Source organism: Macaca nemestrina, chromosome 2 (genome assembly GCF_043159975.1).
Source record: "Macaca nemestrina isolate mMacNem1 chromosome 2, mMacNem.hap1, whole genome shotgun sequence".
NCBI classification, from domain to species: Eukaryota; Metazoa; Chordata; class Mammalia; order Primates; family Cercopithecidae; genus Macaca; species Macaca nemestrina.
The window spans coordinates 182,071,520-182,092,828 of NC_092126.1; the positions used below are offsets into that span (position 1 = coordinate 182,071,520).

At 40.0% G+C, this 21,309-nt stretch overlaps 1 protein-coding gene and 1 pseudogene across 3 annotated transcripts; one reads left to right on the plus strand and one right to left on the minus strand.

Moving 5' to 3' along the window:
- Positions 1 to 413: 413 nt before the first annotated feature.
- Positions 414 to 20,830, minus strand: PCN (PEST proteolytic signal containing nuclear protein). Of its 3 annotated transcripts, none has more exons than XM_011734051.3 (5): positions 20,644 to 20,830; positions 15,493 to 15,707; positions 9,722 to 9,796; positions 4,975 to 5,030; positions 414 to 2,237 (listed from the first exon to the last, which is right to left on the minus strand). In XM_011734051.3, the coding sequence occupies exons 1-5, from the start codon at positions 20,768 to 20,770 to the stop codon at positions 2,111 to 2,113; spliced, it is 600 nt and encodes a 199-aa protein (XP_011732353.1). In that variant the 5' UTR covers positions 20,771 to 20,830; the 3' UTR covers positions 414 to 2,110. The 3 variants fall into 3 exon arrangements, with proteins under 3 accessions (XP_011732353.1, XP_070948613.1, XP_011732354.1); XM_071092512.1 differs by lacking the exon at positions 20,644 to 20,830 and adding an exon at positions 15,731 to 15,801 and having other exon boundaries at positions 15,493 to 15,655; XM_011734052.3 differs by lacking the exon at positions 4,975 to 5,030.
- LOC105477499 (large ribosomal subunit protein eL18 pseudogene) overlaps positions 20,830 to 21,309 on the plus strand; it is a 30,731-nt pseudogene continuing 30,251 nt past the window's right edge.

Genomic DNA, 21,309 nt, shown 5'->3' on the forward strand with positions numbered 1-21,309 from the left:
GAGAATTGGTTGAACCCAGGAAGCAGAGGTTACAGTGAGCCGAGATCGTGCCACTGCACTGCACTCCAACCTGGGCAACAGAGCGAGACTCAGCTTCAAAAAAAAAAAAAAAAAAAAAAAAAAAGAACTTTCTAATATTTAGTGATTGTCAAAGGAAAGCTTTGGCAAGATTATCTAAAGCACAGGACAGACAATCCTTTGGCACTGGAGGAGAATTAAGTCTTCTTCAGTCTGAGATTCTGTAATGCTATAGAACTCGGTGCTGAGCTAGGTAGACACCAGTAATTCAGAATTTTAAATCCCCCATTACTTTGGTCAACAATACAAACAAGAGCAACACTTGACATTTGTCTCAACTTTAAAAACAAAAACTAGTAAGCAACAATTAAATGGAATAGAAAGTAAACACACTATTGAGTTTGACAAATTTATTGGTACTTTAGTAAAGACATTCATCTCAGTCATTTCTCTCTCCCAGCTTGACCTTAGGTTAATATTTCATTTGGGTCAAGAAAATAATACGTAGGAGAGGTATGTTATTTTAACAAACAGGAAAATGGACAAAAAATGGATAGTTTGCCTACATTAAAGTAAGTTAAATTCATGTATCTTGATATAATTAAATCATGTAAGAACTAAGAGTTCTATATACATTTCCATCGTTTTACTTGGGCTTATTCTAAACTTAAATGCTAGTGAACAAAACGTTAGGAATATACACAGGCTGCTTCTCTGGAGTTATTACCAACTAAAAGACCTCAGCAAGCAGTTACCACCAATAAAACAATCTGAAGCTGCCTCCAAATATAATATTGTAGGAGTTTTCAAGGAAATTTGTATACTGTATGCTTCTTTTGTCTGTGACTATGCTTTTAAAGATGTGTTTAACTGTCACATTTAAAAAAAAGTTCATATACAATACAAAAATACAAAACAAACACCCTACAATACACAAATCTAACAAAGTACATGTGGTGAGATTCCAAAAAATGTTTGAAGATGCATTTTCTTTCCTTCAATTTCAGTAATCTAAAATGTGCTTTTTCAGAGGCCATTGGTCAATATGTACGTATTTAACATAAACCATACAATTTTACTAGTAAGAAAGCCGATAGTTAAGTTCAATTCAAATTGAAGTTCACAAGTTAGTAATTTAAATCCTTAGACAAGGCTACAGAAAGTGCATCTTCTTGTTTTCCATCTTCATACAATGTTGTTTTTTTTTTTGGTGTTTATACCTTTTAAAAACTAAAAACAGCCAAATATTTAAGCAATATGTACATTTAAATTTTTGGTGGTGGTTTGTGTTTTAAAAGAAACAGCTTCCTTATGATTTGCCTCAAGTTCTGGTGGAAATGCTTACAGGACCTAGCTAATAAACAAAAAACAGGAGAAGCACATTCAAAATACTGATTTACTTTGGTAGCAAATGGTTTTTCTTTGAAGACTAATGAAGATAGACAAGACCCATTAAGGTGAAGTGGGCTATTTCAAATATTCAACAGTTTACATTAAAAAAAAAAAAATTCTTTTAAGAGCTAAGCATCTGTATCCACTGATAGCAATGCAATATCTAGTTTATGATGACTTGAAACAAAACAAATGCCCATAAGGAAAAAAGCTGTATTTTATCTAAATTTACTTTCAGTGAATAGTTCAGTAACATCTTCCTCCCAATACAACACTCCCTCTCTCTATAAGGCTGTTCCTGGGAGCCAGACAAGTTTAGGTAATAAGGGAGTTAAGAGAGTAACTGCTTGCAGTTTTAAATAGACAATAACTTTTTGCTTCCCTCTTAATGTGCTAATAGTTGTGTCTAAAAAAATATGCAATTCTTAAAAAGGTACCATTTCTGATTTCTTTATTATCTGTAACCTTTGGAAACTAATCACATGAAACTACAAAATTAGCAAATGTCTTGAAATCTGTATATAAAACATAAATTACCTCTAATTTCAAACTCTCATTTATTAGTGTACCACTCAATCTTTTAAAAAAATGAAAAAGAAAAAAAAAGCGGCTCCAAAGATAGTCTTATACCATTCTTTAAAAAAGGAAACTGTTCCTTTTAACTTTACACCCACCCCACACCCCAATTTCAAAACATCATTTAATTGTCTTGGTCATGGACATTTCCAAGATGAGATTTTATATTTCGCTCCCACAGCTTCTGGTTATCAGAAAACCCATGTTTTCCTTTATTGAAGGAGTTTGGTCCAGCTGATGTTGGTGTATCCCTGTGTTAAAAGAAAGAAAATTTATTTAAAATGCTATATAAAGCCTTTCAGGTTATGATTTTGATTCATTCAATACAGGTTTGTTTAGCACCTATTATAAACACAGACTGAACACTGGAAGCCCCTACAGAGCTTTTTAAAAATACACTTCACAGGCCAGGCACGATGCTGATGCCTGTAATCCCAGCAATTTGGGAGCCCGAGGCAGGCAGATTACCTGAGGTCAGGAGTTTGAGACCAGCCTGGCCAACATAGTGAAGCCCTGTCTCTACTAAAAACACAAAAATTAGCCAGGCTTGGTGGCACATGCCTGTAGTCCCAGCTACTTGGGACTCTAAGGCAGGACAACTGCTTGAACCTGGGAGGCAGAGGTGGTAGTGAGCCGAGATCACGCCACTGCACTCCAGCCTGGGCAACACAGCAAGACTTCATCACAAACAAACAAACAAAAAAACAAACAAAAAAACACTTCACAGACACAGTTCTAGAATTTCAGGTCCAGCAGGCCTAAACTGGGGGTGGGGATAAATCTGTAGTTTTAACAAACATTTAAGGTAATTCTGATACACAGCTAAGTGTGGCAACCACTACAGTTTTAAAAACTGTTGCCTCTCAGCCAGAGCAACATGGTGAGACCTTGTCTCTACAAAAAATTAAAAAATTAGTCAGGTGTGGTGTTGTGCAACTGTGGTTCCAGCTGCTCAGGAGGCTGAGGTGGGAGGATTGCCTGAGCCCAGGAAGTCAAGGCTGCAGTGAGCTATGATCACACCACTGCACTCCAACCTGAGTGACAGAGCTAGATCCTATCTTAAAAAAACAAAACAAAACAAAACAAAAACCCACCAAAACCAAAACAAAACAAAAAAACAAATCTGTTGCCTATAACCTATTAATACCATTATGAAGTCAATGTGATAGCTGGCCACCAGCATTTGTAAAAAAATGAAACAGAAGAAAAACATGAAGATATATTACACATGGAAAGGTTCAGTGTCATTTTATGAACTTCTTTTTTTTTTTTTTTTTTTTTTTTTGAGACGGAGTCTCGGTCTGTCGCCCAGGCTGGAGTGCAGTGGCCGGATCTCAGCTCACTGCAAGCTCCACCTCCCGGGTTCACGCCATTCTCCTGCCTCAGCCTCCCGAGTAGCTGGGACTACAGGCGCCCGCTGCCTCGCCCAGCTAGTTTTTTGTAATTTTTAGTAGAGACGGGGTTTCACTGGGTTAGCCAGGATGGTCTCGATCTCCTGACCTCGTGATCCGCCGGTCTCGGCCTCCCAAAGTGCTGGGATTACAGGCTTGAGCCACCGCGCCCGGCCCATTTTATGAACTTCTACTTCAATTATTTATGTTTAAATATATTAATATATGTGCTAGGTGTTTAGGCAAGACAAAAATATCACATGTACTTCCAACTTTAAGCTCAGTATGAAAGGAAGGCATGCAGGTACCCAATGGGACTGACTCTACTTGAATCACATGATGAAAGTCTGAAAACTTATGCCTGTGTATAGATTTAGCACTTAGCATTATCATACTGGTAGTTAATTAGGAAAAGGAAAAAGATTTGGCACTCAGTTCTTTGTGGGTTCATACATTTGGAAGAAATGGGGACACAGTATGGGGCTGATGTGGAATTAAAGTTTCTTACTAATCTCTAAGCTATCCACTAATGCACACAGACAGGAAACTGAACATCGTGTTAACTTAAAATTAATGTTATCTCCATGACAACAGCAACAATAGAGAAAATTAAAATACTTTCATTTGTCTTATTTTGGTATTTGGCATATAAGTCATTAAAGAGAAAAAGAAATGTAAGATAAAGTGGTAGAAATGATATCATAAATGAAGTGGCTGGGTATGGTGGCTCACACCTATATTCCCAACACTCTGGGAGGCTGAGGCAGGACTGCTTGAGGCCAGGAGTTTGAGACCAGCCTGGGCAATATAGCAAGATCCTGTCTCTACTTAAAAATTTTTTAAAAAAGTAAAGTGACTGAAAGCCATTTGTTTTGTACCAGGAAAAATTTTGAAATCAGAAACATTTCTCATAGCTATTTCTTATTTGAAAAAAAAGGCTGGGCATGGTGGCTTACACCTGTAATCCCAGCACTTTGGGAGGCTGAGGTGGGGAGATCACTTGAACTCAGGAGTTAAGAGACCAGCCTGGGCAACATAGTGAGACCCTGTCTCTACTAAAAATAAAAAAAATCAGCTGGGTGTGGTGGCATATACCTGTGGTCCCAGCTACTTGAGAGGCTGAGGTGGGAGGGTCGTTTGAGCGTGGGAGATCGAGGCTGCAGTGAGCTGTGATTGTGCCACAGCATTCCAGCCTGGGCAACAGAGTAAGACCCAGTCAAGAAGTAGTCTTAAATTATTGTTATGTCTTATGATACTCATTTTCTCTAACTGTGAGACTAAATAAGATCAGTGATAGTTCACAGAATAATTACAGTTATCTTTCTTCATGAGGCTTGATCCATGTCTTACTCATCTTCAAAATCCTAATTAATCATCTGGTACACAGAAAATGCTTTTAAAAACTATTCTGCCCAAATGCACAAGAAAAGCCTCAACACTCCTTTAAGTTAGTGCTTGCCAAAAAAAGAAAACAATTCAAAAAATATAAACAACAACAAAAAAGAAAAGTCTGAACTCTAAGAAATCATGTGCAAGTTATTTTTGTTCTTAATTCACCTTTGTAACTTTCTGTAATATTTATGAAAAATTATAATACCTTCCAATATTCTTCATCCTCATCTTTGCTTCTGGAGGCATTTCCTCTGGTTCACTCTAAAGAAAAAAGTAAGTAAACCACGATAACTGCATACAAACTTATTAAATTCCTGATTACTAATATGCTAAATTTTATATCTAAGTCTTTTAGCATTTTCACCACTGTAAATTTTGATAAAAGGAGAAAATTAGTGAGTTATTTACCTTAACTACATTTAAAAAATAAATGCCTGTCTTCTAGGGTGCTGATTTTGCATAAAGAAAAAAAACTGCTGAAAAAACAAACATTCTAGAACTAAAACCATTTAGCTACTAAATGCTACACACCATGTTAAATGTTTTTATATGTCCTATCCCTTAAAAATCCTAACATAATCGCATGAGGGAGGTATGATTATCATCATTCATATTTTGCAGGTGAGGTAACAAAGTTAACTCGCTCAAGGAAACAAAGAGAATGAATAGCAAAAGAGTTTGACACCAAAGCAAAGGTTCTTAACCACTTTAATGTACTGCTCCTCAAAAATATCGATTACAATAAAGACATCTTGAAAGCTCATTCCTGGCTGGGTGCGGTAGCTCACACTTGTAATCCTAGCACTTTGGAAGGCAGAGGTGCGTGGATCACCTGAGGTCAGGAGTTCAAGACCAGCCTGGCCAACATGGTGAAACTCCGTCTCTACTAAAAATACAAAAAAATAGCCAGGTGTGGTGGTGCATGCCTGTAATCCTAGCTACTCAGGAGGCTGAGGCAGGAGAATTGCTTGAATCCGGCAGGCAAAGGTTGCAGTGAGCCGAGATCATGACACTGCACTCCAGCCTGGGTGACAAGAGCGAAACTCTGTCTCAGAAAAAAAAAGAGAAAAAGAGAGCTCATTCCTTACTTTTTCTATACTTATAGTTGTTGAAAATTGTGGGGAAAGTTCCTTTCAAACGTAAATTTTCACGTATAAATGCTGCTGCTTAGCTAACTACTACTTTTTAAAAGGGTGTTCATCCAGCTTAAAGGGGCTTCTACTGGTTAAATCTGTGACAATCTGAGCATAATAACCTATTGAATAAAGTAAGATTCCATGAGTATACACTTAAATAAATAAAATTTAAGCATGATAAGAAGCTCTTCCTTACAGTAATAGACAGTTAATAGATGCAGAAAGGATGACAGAATCAGAAAAATCATCATTTGGCAAATCTTATAATTCTGGTGAGAATTATCAACAGATGTTAACACTAGTGAGTAAACGTCCTCAATCATATTATTTTCACATATTCTCAAAGCCTATCCCCACAAAATAAATTTCAATTACAAAAGGTAGAATAGTAATTTGACAGTGAAGAAATCTGGCAGGCAGCACTTTAACCAAACGATCAAAGTTAACAATGTTAGTGATGGGGTATGTTGGCCGCATGTACTCCCTGATATGATGCACTGATAACTTGGCATCACTTCTGTGGTATTTGTGCCTAAAGAAACATGAAACTAATCATGAGGAAACATCAGACAAATCCAAATTGAGGGGGTTTATATAAAATAACTGGCCTGTACTCTTCAAAAATGTTAACACCATGAAATACATATAAAGACTCAAGAATCTGTCCAAATTAGACTACACATATGTAACAACTGGAAAAATATTTTAAAATTTCAAAATTAACTAATTTAAGTGGCTATCCTCTTTGTTCAGTATATTTCAAACTCAAATATATATCTAAGGTTACTTAATTATGATCTCCAAAAAAAAAAAGGAAGATTTCAGATACATGTGTTTTTTAAATCTATGAGACAGTTTATCCTTTATTACTGTTACAGCAGAAAGAATGTTGTCTAAATGCATCCGAAATTTATTTAAAAGCAGGGAAAGCAGTAGGGTATGATGCAAAGAACAAGAAACCAGAAGACCTAAAAGACAACATGTGTGTGCACTGGCATGTGCTCATGCATACTTGATTTCTCCATTTTCATTTTTTTTGGAGATGGAGTCCTGCTCTGTTGCCCAGGCTGGAGTGCAGTGGTGTGATCTTGCCTCACTGCAACCTCCACCTCCTGGGTTCAACCGATTCTCCTGCCTCAGCCTCCCGAGTAGCTGGGATTACAGGCTCATGCCACCACGCCCAGCTAATTTTTTGTATTTTTAGTAGAGACAGGGTTTCACCATGTTAGCCACATGGTCTTCATCTCCTGACTTCGTGATCCACCTGCCTCAGCCTCCCAAAGTACTGGGATTACAGGCATGAGCCACCACGTCCGGTCAATTTCTCCATTTTCAAAATATGAATAAATATATCACACAACTCACAAATTAAGGGTAAAATAATGTGAAAAGATATCCAAATTGTTAGGCATTCGAAGTAAGCCACTGTTGTAATGTAGGTGCTTACAATTTCCAACCTCTGCACTTTTGTACGTATTCCCTGCATCCTGTATCATTCTTCCCTCCTACAATCTGTACATATCTGAATGGGTTGAATCAAATGGTACCTAATTTCTTAAGATTGTTAGAGATGCCAAGAACTTTAAATATTATTTAAGTCAGTGCTTCTCAAACTTAATTCAGTTCTTCTAACTGCCAGTCTAGTGGTCTTTCACATGCTGCTGCATCTAGTATCTGGCCTTTACTCCTTTTCTCAATTTCCACAGTATCATTTATTCAGGTACTTTCGATTTTTATCTTGTACTGTTTTACATTTAAGTCTGCCCTCCTAGGCTGAGTTCCTAGGGGAATGTTTCTGATTTATCTTTATAACATCACAGTGGCTAACATACAGAAAGCACTCAAATGGAGAGAATAAGTGAAAGTCCGAGAGAGAATACACTGATGACTATAGTAATTTTCTGCTTATTGATTTGGGCTCCAATCATTCCATAATTATCTTTGCTCAAAATTCTTCTACAAAACTCTCCAGTTCAGTCAAATGCAGCTACTCAGTATTTACTACTTGTGACTTGAAAATTGACAGCCTGGCTTACAAAAGTATTTCTTTTCTTTTTTTTTTTTTTTGAGATGGAGTTTTGCTCTTATTGCCCAGGCTGGGGTGCAATGGCGCGATCTCGGCTCACCGCAACCTCCGCCTCCCAGGTTCAAGCAATTCTCCTGCCTCAGCCTCCTGAGTAGCTGGGATTACAGGCATGTACCACCATGCCCAACTAATTTTATATTTTTAGTAGAGACAGGGTTTCTCTATGTTGAGGCTGGTCTCGAACTCCTGACCTCAGGTGATCTGCCCGCCTCAGCCTCCCAAAGTGCTGGGATTACAGGCGTGAGACACCGCACCCGGCCACAAAAGTATTTCTTGATTCACTAAAACCCTGCCTAATGTTTTAGTATCTACTTCATATATATTCTTCCCAAATCACTCCAGTCCTCTGAATATATAAAGTCTCATCCACATAGAACATATAGCTGTGTGGTGGCTCACACCTATAATCCCAGCATGTTGGGAGGCCAAGGCTGAGGATCACTCGAGCCCAGGAGTTTGAGACCAGCCTGGGCAATATGGTGAAACTCTACAAAAAACACAAAAATTAGCTGACCATGGTGGGGCATGCCTATGGTCCAGCTACTTGGAGGGCTGAGGTGGGAGGATCACTTGAGCCTGGGAAGTCAAGGCTACAGTGAGCTGTGATTATGCTACTGCTCTCCGGCCTAGGCAACAAAGCGAGACTCTCTCTCTCTCTCTCTCTCTCTCTCTCACACACACACACACACACACGAATATACGCCCACATATGCTTTTGGGAACAACTACTGATGCATCCTGAAACACATAATTGTTACGCAATGATGTCACATCATGAGTGGGGGTTAAGTTTTAATGTCAGAGTCTAACACAAAAACATGTCAGAATTACGCTTGAAACTTCCTAACATCAGTCAGAATTACGCTTGTCATTCATAACATGGGAAGGTAGCGACACTGTGAGGGGCATGAGGAAACTGGGACTAAGAGACAGTCAGATAAGCATCTCATGATCATTCTGGACCACATGCTTTTTGAGTAGAACTTCTGGCAGAATCACCTGCACTATTTAATTGTTATCCCTCCTAGGGATATGGGAAGTGAGCACAATAGCTGACTTTTTTTTTTCCCCTGAGACAGAGTCTTGCTCTGTTGCCCAGGCTTAAGTGCAGTGGTGCGATCTTGGCTCACTGCAACCTCCGTCTCCTGGGTTCAAGCGATTCTCCTGCCTCAGCCTCCCGAGTAGCTGGGATTACAGGTGCTTGAAAGCATGCCTGGCTAATTTTTGTATTTTTAGTAGAGATGGGGTTTCACCATATTGGCCAGACTGGTCTTCAACTCCTGACATCAAGTGATCCACTGGCCTCAGCCTCCCAAAGTGCTAGGATTACAGGCATGAGACACCACACCCAGCCAACAGTTGGCTTTTTAAAGTTGAATGCATGCATAATGTATCATTACTGAAGACCCCAGCTATAAAAATTATTAAGGCAACAGTATTGAATTTTTTTTTTTTGGATCCTACATACTTCCTAGCACAAATTACTCATAATAAACATTTGTTGATTTCATCCTTAAGCTTCTTGCCCCCAAAGTCAACAATATTCTAAAATAATCCTACAACCAAATAAAATGCAAAAACAGAACATCCAGTTTTTATGGATGTCACACACACACAAAAAAACTACTATAAAGAAAATTCATTAATACTATTAAAACCTATAATTTGCCACTAATACCTTCCTTAAATAACTGGTTAAAGTAAAAAAACAAAACTGGATATCAACTTACATCTTCATCTTCATTAAAAGCTGCTGCTACTGAAAGAGTTTTTGGAGCAAGAGTTGGAACAGTTTCTTTAGGCTTCTGAAGAAGAAACATATTAAAAAGAATATCATGTAAGTAACATTTATACAAGTTTGTTTAATGATATGAATAATTTATCTTGAAAAATTTAACTTTATATTTCCATAGAAATTTGTATAGTAACGAACCCAATACTTTGGACAAATCCATTCTCTCTTTTCAAAAATGTGGATTATCAGTAGGTATGTTTTACTTTACTAACTTGTGGTGTTCATTTGTTGCCCTCCTACAAAATATTTTCTAGTTAGGATCTACAATATCACTTACCTAAGGGGTACTTGGTATAGGCAAGAAAAAATGATGAGTAATACCTTCCCATAGTAATGTTAAATACAATGTGCCTTGAAAGCATAAAAGGAATCACGAATCATCTTTCTGTACTAGCCAGCTTTCTGCTCCTAGGCCTATAAACATAATTAATACAAACCATCTCTTCACACTATGTTTTCTGTTTTTGTTTTTGAGACAAAGTCTTGCTCCATTGCCAAGGCTGGAGTGCAGTGGCACAATCTTGGCTCACTGCAGCCTGTGCCTCCTGGGTTCAAACGATTCTCATGCCTAAGCCTCCTGAATAGCTGGGATTTACAGGTGTGTGCCACCATGCCCAGCGAATTTATTTTGTATATTTAGTAGAGATGAGGTTTCATGTTGGCCAGGCTGGTCTTGAACTCCTGACCTCAAGTGATCTACCCGCCTCAGCCTCCCAAGGTGCTCTCTACTAAAAATACAAAAAAACAGCCAGGTGTGGTGGTGAGCGCCTGTAATCCCAGTTACTTGGAAGGCTGAGGCAGGAGAATCGCTTGAACTCAGGAGGCAGAGGTTGCAGTGAGGTAAGAGCACACCACTGCATTCCAGCCTGGGTGACGGTGTGAGACTGTCTCAAAAAAAAAAAAAAAAAAAAAAAAGAAATTAAAAAATAAAAACACCCTTTCCTTGGCTTCTGTAACACTGCTTTTTATTGGTTATTCTCCTAATTTTCCCACCTTTTGTTCTGTCTCTCTCCCTCTCCTGCTGCTCCCCATTTAGAAGATATAGATACCCATGCGGGCACAGTGGCTCACGTCTGCAATCTCAACGCTCTGGGAAGCTGAGGCAGGAGGGCTGCTTGAGACCAGGAGTTCCAGGCCAGCCTGCTCAACACAGCAAGTCCCTTACCTCTAAAAAAAAAATTTTTTTTAAATTAGCAGACAACCAGAATTTTGAATTGTCAGTGATCTTTCCTTCTCTGGTCAATTTCATTCATTCCTAGTTTTAACTACCAAATCCTATGTCTACCCCTAAACGGGTTATCATCTGCCTACTGGGCAGCTCCACTTAGGAGCTCCCCTAGGTACTTTAGTTTCACAGTGTTCGAAAGTACTCAAATCAGAAAATCTTTTCCTCAACTTGTAAGGTCCTATTGATTAGACATCTATTAAGTAAACTTAATTCTCCCTCTGCCTTTTCAATCATGCCATCACACTACCAACTTAAGGTCCTTAGCATTTACCTGCCAGGACTACTGTCAGAAATACATCTCCTGGCCAGGCACAGAGGCTCATGCTTGTAATCCCAGCACTTTGGGAGGCCTAGGCAAGTGGATCACTTGAGGTCAGGAGTTCAAGATCAGCCTGGCCAACAAGGCGAAACCCTCTCTCTACTAAAAATACACACACACACACACATACACACACACACGCTGGATATGGTGGTGATGCACGCCTATAGATCACACCTTTGCACTCCAGCCTGGGTGACAGAGACTCTGTCTCAAAAAAACAAAAAACAAAACAAAAAACAAAAAACATCTCCTGACCCTTCTTTCTTTCTTGAGACAAGGTCTTACTCTGTCATCCAGGATGGAGTGCAGTGGTGCAGTCTTGTCTCATTGCAGCCTTGACCTCCCTGGGTCAAGTGATCCTCCCACCTCAGCCTCTCAAGGAGATGGGACTATAGGTGCACCCTGCCAAGCCTGGCTCATTTCTTATTTTTGAGACACAGTCTTGCTCTGTCACCGAGACTGAAGTGAAATGGGATGATCTCAGCTCACTACAACCTCCACCTCCTGGGTTCAAGCAATTCTCCTGCCTCAGCCTCCCAAGTAAGTGGGATTACAGGTGTGTGCCACCACGCCTGGCTAATTTTTTGTATTTTTAGGTAGAGATGGGGTTTTGCTATGCTGGCCAGGCTGGTCTCGAGCTCCCAGCTTCAAGAGCTCCACCGACTTGGCCTCCCAAAGTGCTGGGATTAGAGGTCTGAGCCACCGCGCCCAGCCTTGTTTATTTTTTGTAGAGAAGAGATCTCACTATGTTGCCCAGCCTGGTCTCAAACTACTGAGCTTAAGCAATCCTGCCTCAGCCTCCCAAAGTGCTGTAATTATAGGCGTGAGCCACTGCACCTGGCCCCCCACTTTCTGCATCCTCTTCCTACCAACCATCTATATGGCACCACAGTGATGCTTCTGGGATGCAAATCTGTTTAAGTCTTGAGACTCATTATGGAATAAAAGTTCTTAAATTCGGTCTCATGGTCTAATTTTGGGGGCTGTTTACTCATTTCCCCACCAAACCCTGTCCAAATACTAATGATTTTCTCAATGTACCGTAACCGCCTTTGCATGAAATGCCCTTGTGCTCCTGCCTACATTTAAGTCCAACTCAAAGATCACTTCATCAGTAAAATCTTCTCTGACCTGCTGAAACAAAATTAACCATCCTTTCTTTTATATCACACACATTTTTAAAAAATAGGTGTTTTCTTTTGAAGGAATACAACATGTTCAGTTGTATGCATAGTAACTCTAGAAACACCCTTAATTTTTAAAGATGTCATGTATTTAACATTGTGGACACAAATAAGCATTTGTTGGTGGATTAACTATCCTCATATAATCAATCCAGCACTTTCAATTATTTTTTAATATTCTACACTTCACCCCCCCCAATAAGACTGTGTTTACACTGTAGTTTATCTTATTTTATTTTATTTTTATTTATTTATTTTTTTTTTTTTGAGACAGAGTCTCGCTCTGTCGCCCGGGCTGGAGTGCAGTGGCCGGATCTCAGCTCACTGCAAGCTCCGCCTCCCGGGTTCACGCCATTCTCCTGCCTCAGCCTCCCGAGTAGCTGGGACTACAGGCGCCCACCACCGCGCCCGGCCAATTTTTTGTATTTTTTAGTAGAGACGGGGTTTCACCGTGTTAACCAGGATGGTCTCGATCTCCTGACCTCGTGATCCGCCCGTCTTGGCCTCCCAAAGTGCTGGGATTACAGGCTTGAGCCACCGCGCCCGGCCTCTTATTTTATTTTTGAGACAGTCTCACTCTGTCGCTAGGCTGGAGTGCAGTGGCGCGATCTCGGCTCACTGCTCCTCTGCCTCCCAGGTTCAAGCGATTCTCTTGCCTCAGCCTCCCGAGTAGCTGGGACTACAGGAGCATGCAACCACATCCAGCTAACTTTTGTATTTTCAGTAGAGATGGGGTTTCACCATGTTGGCCAAGATGCTCTTGATCTCTTGACTTTGTGATCCACCCATCTTGGCCTCCCAAAGTGCTGGGAATACAGACGTGAGCCACCACGCCCAGTCTTGCAGTTTATTTTATAAAAACAGATTTGTTTTCCAAAACTAAAAAGTTTTACTGAGTAGTTTTTTCAAAATATAACCCTCCCACCCCAAATTATCAGAAATTACTAATCATGTCAATTATTTATAGAGTAGGCCGGGCGCGGTGGCTCACACCTGTAATTCCAGCACTTTGGGAGGCTGAGGTGGGCAGAGTACCTGAGGTCGGGAGTTCGAGACCAGCCTGACCAGCATGGAGAAGCCCCGTCTCTACTGAAAATACAAAATTAGCAGGACGTGGTGGTGCATGCCTGTAAACCCAGCTACTCGGGAGACTGAGGCAGGAGAATCATTTGAATCCCGGAGTCAGAGATTGTGGTGAGCTGAGATCGCACCACCGCACTCCAGTCCGGGCAATGGGAGTGAAACTGTCTTAAAAAAATAAAAAAAAGAAAGACGGGCCCAGCTCGGTGTCTCATGCCCATAATTCCAGCACTCTGGGAGGCCGAGGCGGGCGGATCACCTGAGGTCAGGAGTTTGAAACCAGCCTGGCCAACGTGGTGAAATCCACTCTCTACTAAAAATACAAAAATTAGCCAGACGTGGTGGCGCGCACCTATGGTCCCAGCTACTCAGGAGCCTGAGGTACAAGAATCGCCTGAACCCAGGAGGCAGAAGTTGCAGTAAGCTGAGATTGCGCCACTGCACTCCAGCCTGGATGACAGAGTAAGAGACTCCATCTCCAAAAAAATAAATAAATAAAATAAAATAAAAATAAATTAAAAAAAAGAAAGTAGGGATTTAGATTTAGGGACTATGTTCATGCACAGTAAAATCTATTCTCAAGGGGACATCTATAGTAGAAGTACAGCTGAGAATATATATTTAATATACTGCCTATCAAAAAACATTAAATATTTATGCAGTTAGGTCTATACAAGTTTTATAACTACATATTAAACAAAAAGAATCAGCTGAAATACAGAAATAGAGTAATGAAGTAAGGATGTTATAAGCTCAATGTTTTTTGTTCAGACTGAATTTTTAAAAAAATAGAAATAGAAAAAGGGAAAACAGAGCAGAGTGAGGGTGGGGATTCTAAGTAATAATAGCTTTGCAAAATGAGAATAGCCCAAATATACTGACTGCTCCAGACCATATTTTTAAGATCTTTGAATAAACATCTAATATAGAATAAAGTTATGCACATCTGGCAATTGAGCATTAACTTTCACAGCACAGATACAAATAACCAACTCAAAGGCAATTTTAGGATTTTTCTCCTCATACAAGAATGTAACCATTTTCCAAAGCCAACAGCAATACACTATTTAAGTCACTTCCTTTTCCCTTAAATAAGAGATCTATTTGGTTGAAGGTTATGAAATTTTCATACTATAGGTCAGAAACAAATATCTACAACTTTATATGCTTCAAATTAACATTTCAAACACTTCCAGAGGTTCCATGGTTAATAAGTATTAATCTAAGGCTTACATCTTAAAACAAAGGATCGAATATTGACCTGTAAAAGACTACCCATTTGTAGTTCCAAAGTAAGATAATTACGTAGATCTTTTACCAAGCAATACCTTACTAATATTAATCTTTTAAGATATAAATAACTGATTTCTCAGTATTATTTTTAATACTACAGGCACTGAAAGACAACAAAATAAACTTTGGAAAATCTTTCTGAAAATATTTTTCAGAGGATTTGCTCAACTTAGAAAAAAGATTTTTATTTTTATTTTTTGTAGGGATAGATCTTGCCATGTTGCCCAGACTGGTCTGAAACTCCTGGGCTCAAATGATCCTCCCACTTTGGCCTCCCAAAGTTTTCAGATTACAGGTATGAGCCACTGTGCCCAGCCAACTTAGAAAAATTCTAAGTTTATTATTTTATAAATCATATTCCCTATAATAGTTGTTCCTTCTAATAGTCCAAATCTTTGTTTCTTACCAGCTTTATTGAGATAAAATTCATTCAGACCCTTCTTAAACAGGGCGCTGATCATCTAAGTTCATAGGTCAAAGATTAGTTCTCAAACAATGTACCTTTTCACCCTTAATTTACCAGAACCTAGTAAATGTCACATTTCCAAAGCAAATCCTTAAGATCCATTACAAACATCATATATGAAATAACAACTCACACTTGATCCAAGTTTGATGGATATGGCTGATGCTTTCTTTGTCGTCTGACTACCTATGGCAAATCCAAACTTGGAGATCTTTGTAGGCTTTGTTGGGAGGTCGGCAGCTTCTTCTTCAGCTGATCGCTTCTCAGCGCTGCGACTGGAACTTTCCCCTCCATTACTGGAAGAAACAGTCTTAGTTTTCACAGGTTTTTCTGCTTCTTCTTCAGGTCCTGGTGAAGTCGAAACAACTTACCAAGATGAGCTATTTTTACTTAGCAGATTGATGGGAGCAGCAACCTCAAAAAGCATCGTTATAAGGAAGATACCTCTGCAGTTGTCACCTACTGACCCACCAGTCTCTTCCACTGTTTGTTAGAGTATACAGCAGGAACTGAGAGTGTGTGGCAGCAGAAGAGGCTCCCATGAATTAACTAGCATCAAATACAGAGCAATTTAAAATTATAAACACAGAGTTCACAAAAAGTAAAGACCCTTCAACTAAACACTACAATTTGCACAATAATCTGGTTATCTGTGGAATTTTGCTTTTTAGAAATCAGATCTATCTAACATCTTTTACACTTAGTAGTTTGTGAGCAATCAGTCACATGGTAAAAGAATATACTTGGATAACAAATTATAATATTCTTCAGTAATGCAGTAATAATCATACAAAGTACCTAGTTATAAACAGGCCCATTATTACCCAAATGACAATGTTAATACAGCCTAGTTATTTTCTTGAGTGATATGTTCCTCATGTAAATCTCACACAATCTTAGGAGTTGAAAAGGAACTTCAAGGTCACTCCCTCTTGAGAAATTTAATTCTACTCTGACAATTTGGTTATTACCTGTTTTAAGCTACCCATAAGAACTATTTAAAAAAAAATCTTACTTTGGTTTATATCTTAGATTTTTTCATGAAAAATGAGTTAATCATAATTTCAAACAGTAGAAAGCATACATATGTAGGTTTGGAAGGCAAAATGTCTTGCTAATTTTGCTTCTGTTTGTATGAAGTCAATGATGAAATTAGTTCACATTCTGACTTTCTTGGGTCTGTTATGTAAGACTAAGAACATATCAGGCGATAAGACAGAAGAAGGCTGGCTGATCATTAAAAATTTTATTTTCTTTCCCCAGTTTGCCCATTCACCATGTAGGATGTATTCTGCTACACTGGATCAAGAGCTTATTTATGGAGAAAAAGAAGATGCTCCAAAAGATGGCCTTGATAACAGTTAAGAAAGCAGGACACAGAGCTAGAATGGGGAGAAAAAAAGTCAAACACAAATAGACTGACAAGCAAAGGATTAAAGATCAGAGGCTACAGATCTAGATCTATATAGTTTTGGACTAATGGGGTCTCTAGATTAATAAGAACTTTGAACAAAACATTTGATTCTGTTTAGATGAAAAATAAAAGAAACTCTTTATTCTCTTTGGACAAGGAGTAAAAGTTGTAAAGTCAGTATAGGGGAGGGAAATTAAGCAGGATTATGTTTTGGGATTTCCCTAAGAGACAAAGATAGCACTGAAATGGTTGCTTGAGGTGCCATTCTCTTATTTATATATAAAATCACAAAAGCACCTGAAAAATTAAAGAATCAAGATTGCTATTCAACAGCTGAAAAATGGAACTCAATTTACAAAGCACAGAATATCTTTGAAAAAGAGTATGATGCAGTTTTGTCAGAGTCTCAGTTTATAACTAAAAGCACTTATGCTAATTTTATTCTGTATTCTATTTGTAGTTCTAATAAAGTATGACATTTCATAGTGAAACCCAAACAATAACTACTTTCCTGTGACTGACACACAGTTAAAATAAAAATCTCTTTGGCTCTACACATTGGAACAGAGAAACATACAAAAAACCTGCTGGCTTTATATGTAGAAACAATCTATACACCAAAGAATGACTAAATACACAATCAGTTTTTTTAAAAATGAGAAAATCACTTATCAATTTAGAACATAAAACATGGATAAAATAGCAAATCACTAGATTCTTTACTAAGGAATATTTTAATAAAAGGAATTTTATCTAATTTGTATTGAGCAAATAAAACATATAATTAATATGAAATAAAATTACACATGGTACTAGCATTTTTTTTTTCATTGACTAATTGGAGAGGGGTGAGCCTTAGAGCACAAAGGTACGTTACTTTGAAAAATTACCTAGTAAGCTGGGCACAGTGGCTCATGTCTGTAATCCCAGCACTTTGGGAGGCTGAGGCGGGTGGATCACCTGAGGTCAGGAGTTTGAGACCAGCCTGGGCAACGTGGCAAAACCCCGTCTCTACTAAATATACAAATTAAGATGGGCAAGGTGGTGAGCGCCTGTAATCCCAGCTACTCGGGCGGCTGAGGCAGGAGAATCGCTTGAATCCAGGAGGCAGAGGTTGCAGTGAGCTGAGATCACACCACTACACTCCAGCCTGGGCGACAGAGCGTGACTTCATCTCAAAAAAAAAAAAAAAAAGGAAAGAGAGAAAAAATTACCTAATAAGCAAGTTTAAGTCCATAAGGGTACCCTTCATCATCCATTTGTATTCTAGTTGCTTCCTTTTTTGAAAGAAGGGCAGAGCTACCTCTCTAGTATGCACAGAGGTGTGCAGCCTAAATGAGAAGGTGTTCAAGACCCTACTAGTGTCTGGCATAATAAATGTCAATTTCATTCATGCAGTTCTTGGTATAACCAAAAAAGCTTGAGATGGCCATGATTATGTATGACTAGCTCTTCTTCAACATTATTTCTAACGTTATTTCTCCTAACATTTTTTCAAAGAGCTACACAGATATAACCAAAGAGCAGAGAAAAAAAACTACCAAAGTTTTACCCTATTCTTTAAAGCAGGGAGTTCAAATAAGTAGCTTCTCTCACAGACATAAATTAATGTTGGCCAGGCGCGGTGGCTCACGCCTGTAATCCCAGCACTTCGGGAGGCCGAGGCAGGCGGATCACGAGGTCAAGAGATTGAAACCATCCTGGCCAACATGGTGAAACCCCATCTCTACTAATACAAAAATTAGCTGGGCGTGGTGGCACGGGCCTGTAGCCCCAGCTACTTGGGAGGCTGAGGCAGGAGAATCACTTGAACTGGGAGGTGGAGTTTGCAGTGAGCCGAGGTTGCGCCACCGCACTCCAGTCTGACGACAGAGCAAGACTCCATCTCAAAAAAAAATAAAAAATAAAAAATAAAATTAATGGAAACTACTCATAAAAAAATACTTATACTTCCAACTCAGTAGACTGCTCAACAGGAATTACAATTCAGAACATTCTCTAGTTAAGCCCCTAAGACAAACTTGACAGTGTTTTCAAAAAAGTGACTGCCACAAAATTACCAATTTAGCAATATCCATGGTATGACATATTTTAATTATGACTCCTCTGCACAATTTCATTAAAAATATCTGACATTCAAAAATGGCTTAAATGTAACAGCACTACTTTCTTGTAACGACAAGGAGACAAATTATATAGAAGTTAAGGGATATTACTTACTCTAAGTTACCACGAAAAAGACCATAATAATTTTTCTGATACCAATTAGCAAAGTAATTTTATACTATTTCTCCCCACATGCTAAAATGGAAACATCAATATTCGTACTGTAGAACTAATAACCCTCAACTAAAAGAATGGCAGATAAATTATACAGTGGATTTATGATGACATTCAAGGTACATTTTGACAGCACATTAAACACATCTGCTACCCTCGGTCAAGACAGTTAACGAGATGGCCTTAAAGTCAACACATGATTCTTTAGACTTTTCCTCAAACTACTTCTAAATTTTTTTGCTTTTCCTCAAACTGCTTTTAAATTTTTATGTAAATTTATCCCACAATTTCCAAGACAATTTTTTTGGGAAAAAAATTCACTAGTGAGAAAGCAGTAGATAGTTTAAATTGTTCTTTCATAAGGTATTTTACTAGTCAAAAAAAAAAAAAAAAAAAAAAGCAGGGGGTGGGGAGGGGAGAGAGATGGAGTTTCAGCTTAACAGAACCGTACGTGTTTTTTTAAGAAGGAAATCCTGGGTCCAAAGTAATTAACATTACACTTAATCTTTTCAATAGTTTTTGTTCCCAAGGCAATTCACATGAAACATGTTAGTAGGTCTACTAGTGGCCTTCATATGCTATTAATCGTTTCTATTTTCTCATATTAAATAATTTCCGGAATGATAACTGAGGTGGTCAGAATAGAGAACAATGTTTAAAATACTCTAAAAACATTTTAAACAGCTCGCACGTGTTAAGTCACTTGTCTTGTTACGTGCAAAGAGGGAGGGAGAGATTACATGTTTCTTTTCCTTAACGCACAAGACCCGAATTTAGGGAGTGGAATGGACAGAATAAGGACAGCTGTAACCTGAGTTTAACATCGTAACAAAATACAGGAAGAGTCACGCTAGACTATTTAGTTGCCTAAGTATCTGGCAAGCGGTCAGCTGGCAACAGCCTAAGGGAAATACTTCAAAGAAAGGCAAGCAAACCTTAGCCCTAGACCCCACAGCTTAAACCAGAGGGCAGGCAAAGGCATTCCTCTTCCCCTCCATCACCTCGGCCCACCCTGTCACAGGGTCAGTATTAAACTTGGAACTAAAGGAAAGAGAGCAGGCCGGAGTTGTCCACCTCCTCAGTGAAAAGAGAGCAGCAAGCGTAATTAACTCCTGCGTGGAACTGAGAGGCCGGCACCGTCAGAGACTCGGCCTGCGGCCAGTTCCCGCGGCAACTACTCGGTGGCTTGCACTGTGTGTATGTTTTGTCTCATGAGCGTCTCCGGTGTGTGTGTTTTGTGTGATATGCGTCTCCGGTGTGGCGGTAGCGGCTCCTGCACCGCCGCTCCTGGTCCCACCCCGAGTTCGGTCTCCCTTTCTGGCGCCCATCTCCCTTCTCCTCGGAATCAGGGCCTCCGCTGGGGCCAGGAGGTGACGACCAGTGGCCACCTCTCCCCCGGCAAGGAGGCGATGTGGGCCAGGAGCCCAGCGGGCCGCACCGGGCGTGCCCGAGGCAGGTCTGGGCCCAGCACCTGGCCGGGTGAGGTCCAGGTCCGCCCATTCTCGCCCCACCCCACTCCCCCCACCCTGGGGAGCTCAAAGAAAGGCCCGGAGCATCCCACGCTGCCCGCGACGCTGGGGTTGTGTTCACCTCCGGCGGCTCCAGCTCGCTGCGACTTTTCAGGCTTCTCCTCTCCCGCCTTCCCGTCCGCCATTTTCCCCGCCGCGGCCTCCCTTGCAGCCACGCCAAGGACGTCACGACCCCGCCCAGCAACCATTGAGTTTTTGGGGCCAGCCGGCGTGGTGGCGGCCTAGAGCGGTCCCGAAGAATGAAAAGAGGCCCCCTTCGGAAACGGAAGTGGCTGTGATGTCATCGAGTAGCCGCCTCGGAAGGAAGAGCTGGGATGGTTGGGTGGTCTAAGTGGAGTGCTGGCTAGGGACTTTATATTAGAGGGTAGTGAGGTCTTCATGGTCCAGCGACACGTCCCGAGAAGTGAGGGGAAATGGAGCATCTCCCTGGAAACGCTGGGATCTTAGAAGGTTTCTGCATACCCAGGTGTGGTTGCAGCTGAGGCTGAGAGGGTCTTCTGTTCCGGCCTTGCTGGATAACGTATGCCTGCCAACTCTATGTAAACAAAAAGCCCGCATTCTTTTTCCCTATTTAAACGGGAAATCAGCGTTTATGTAGCGCCCCCTAGCTTCAGACGCCTTTCATACACTCGTTTAATCACCGCGATTGGCCAAATATAGAATTCTCTCAATTAGCTGTGAGAGTTGAGGCCAGAGAGAGTAATTTGTCCAAGTCAGGTAGCCAACT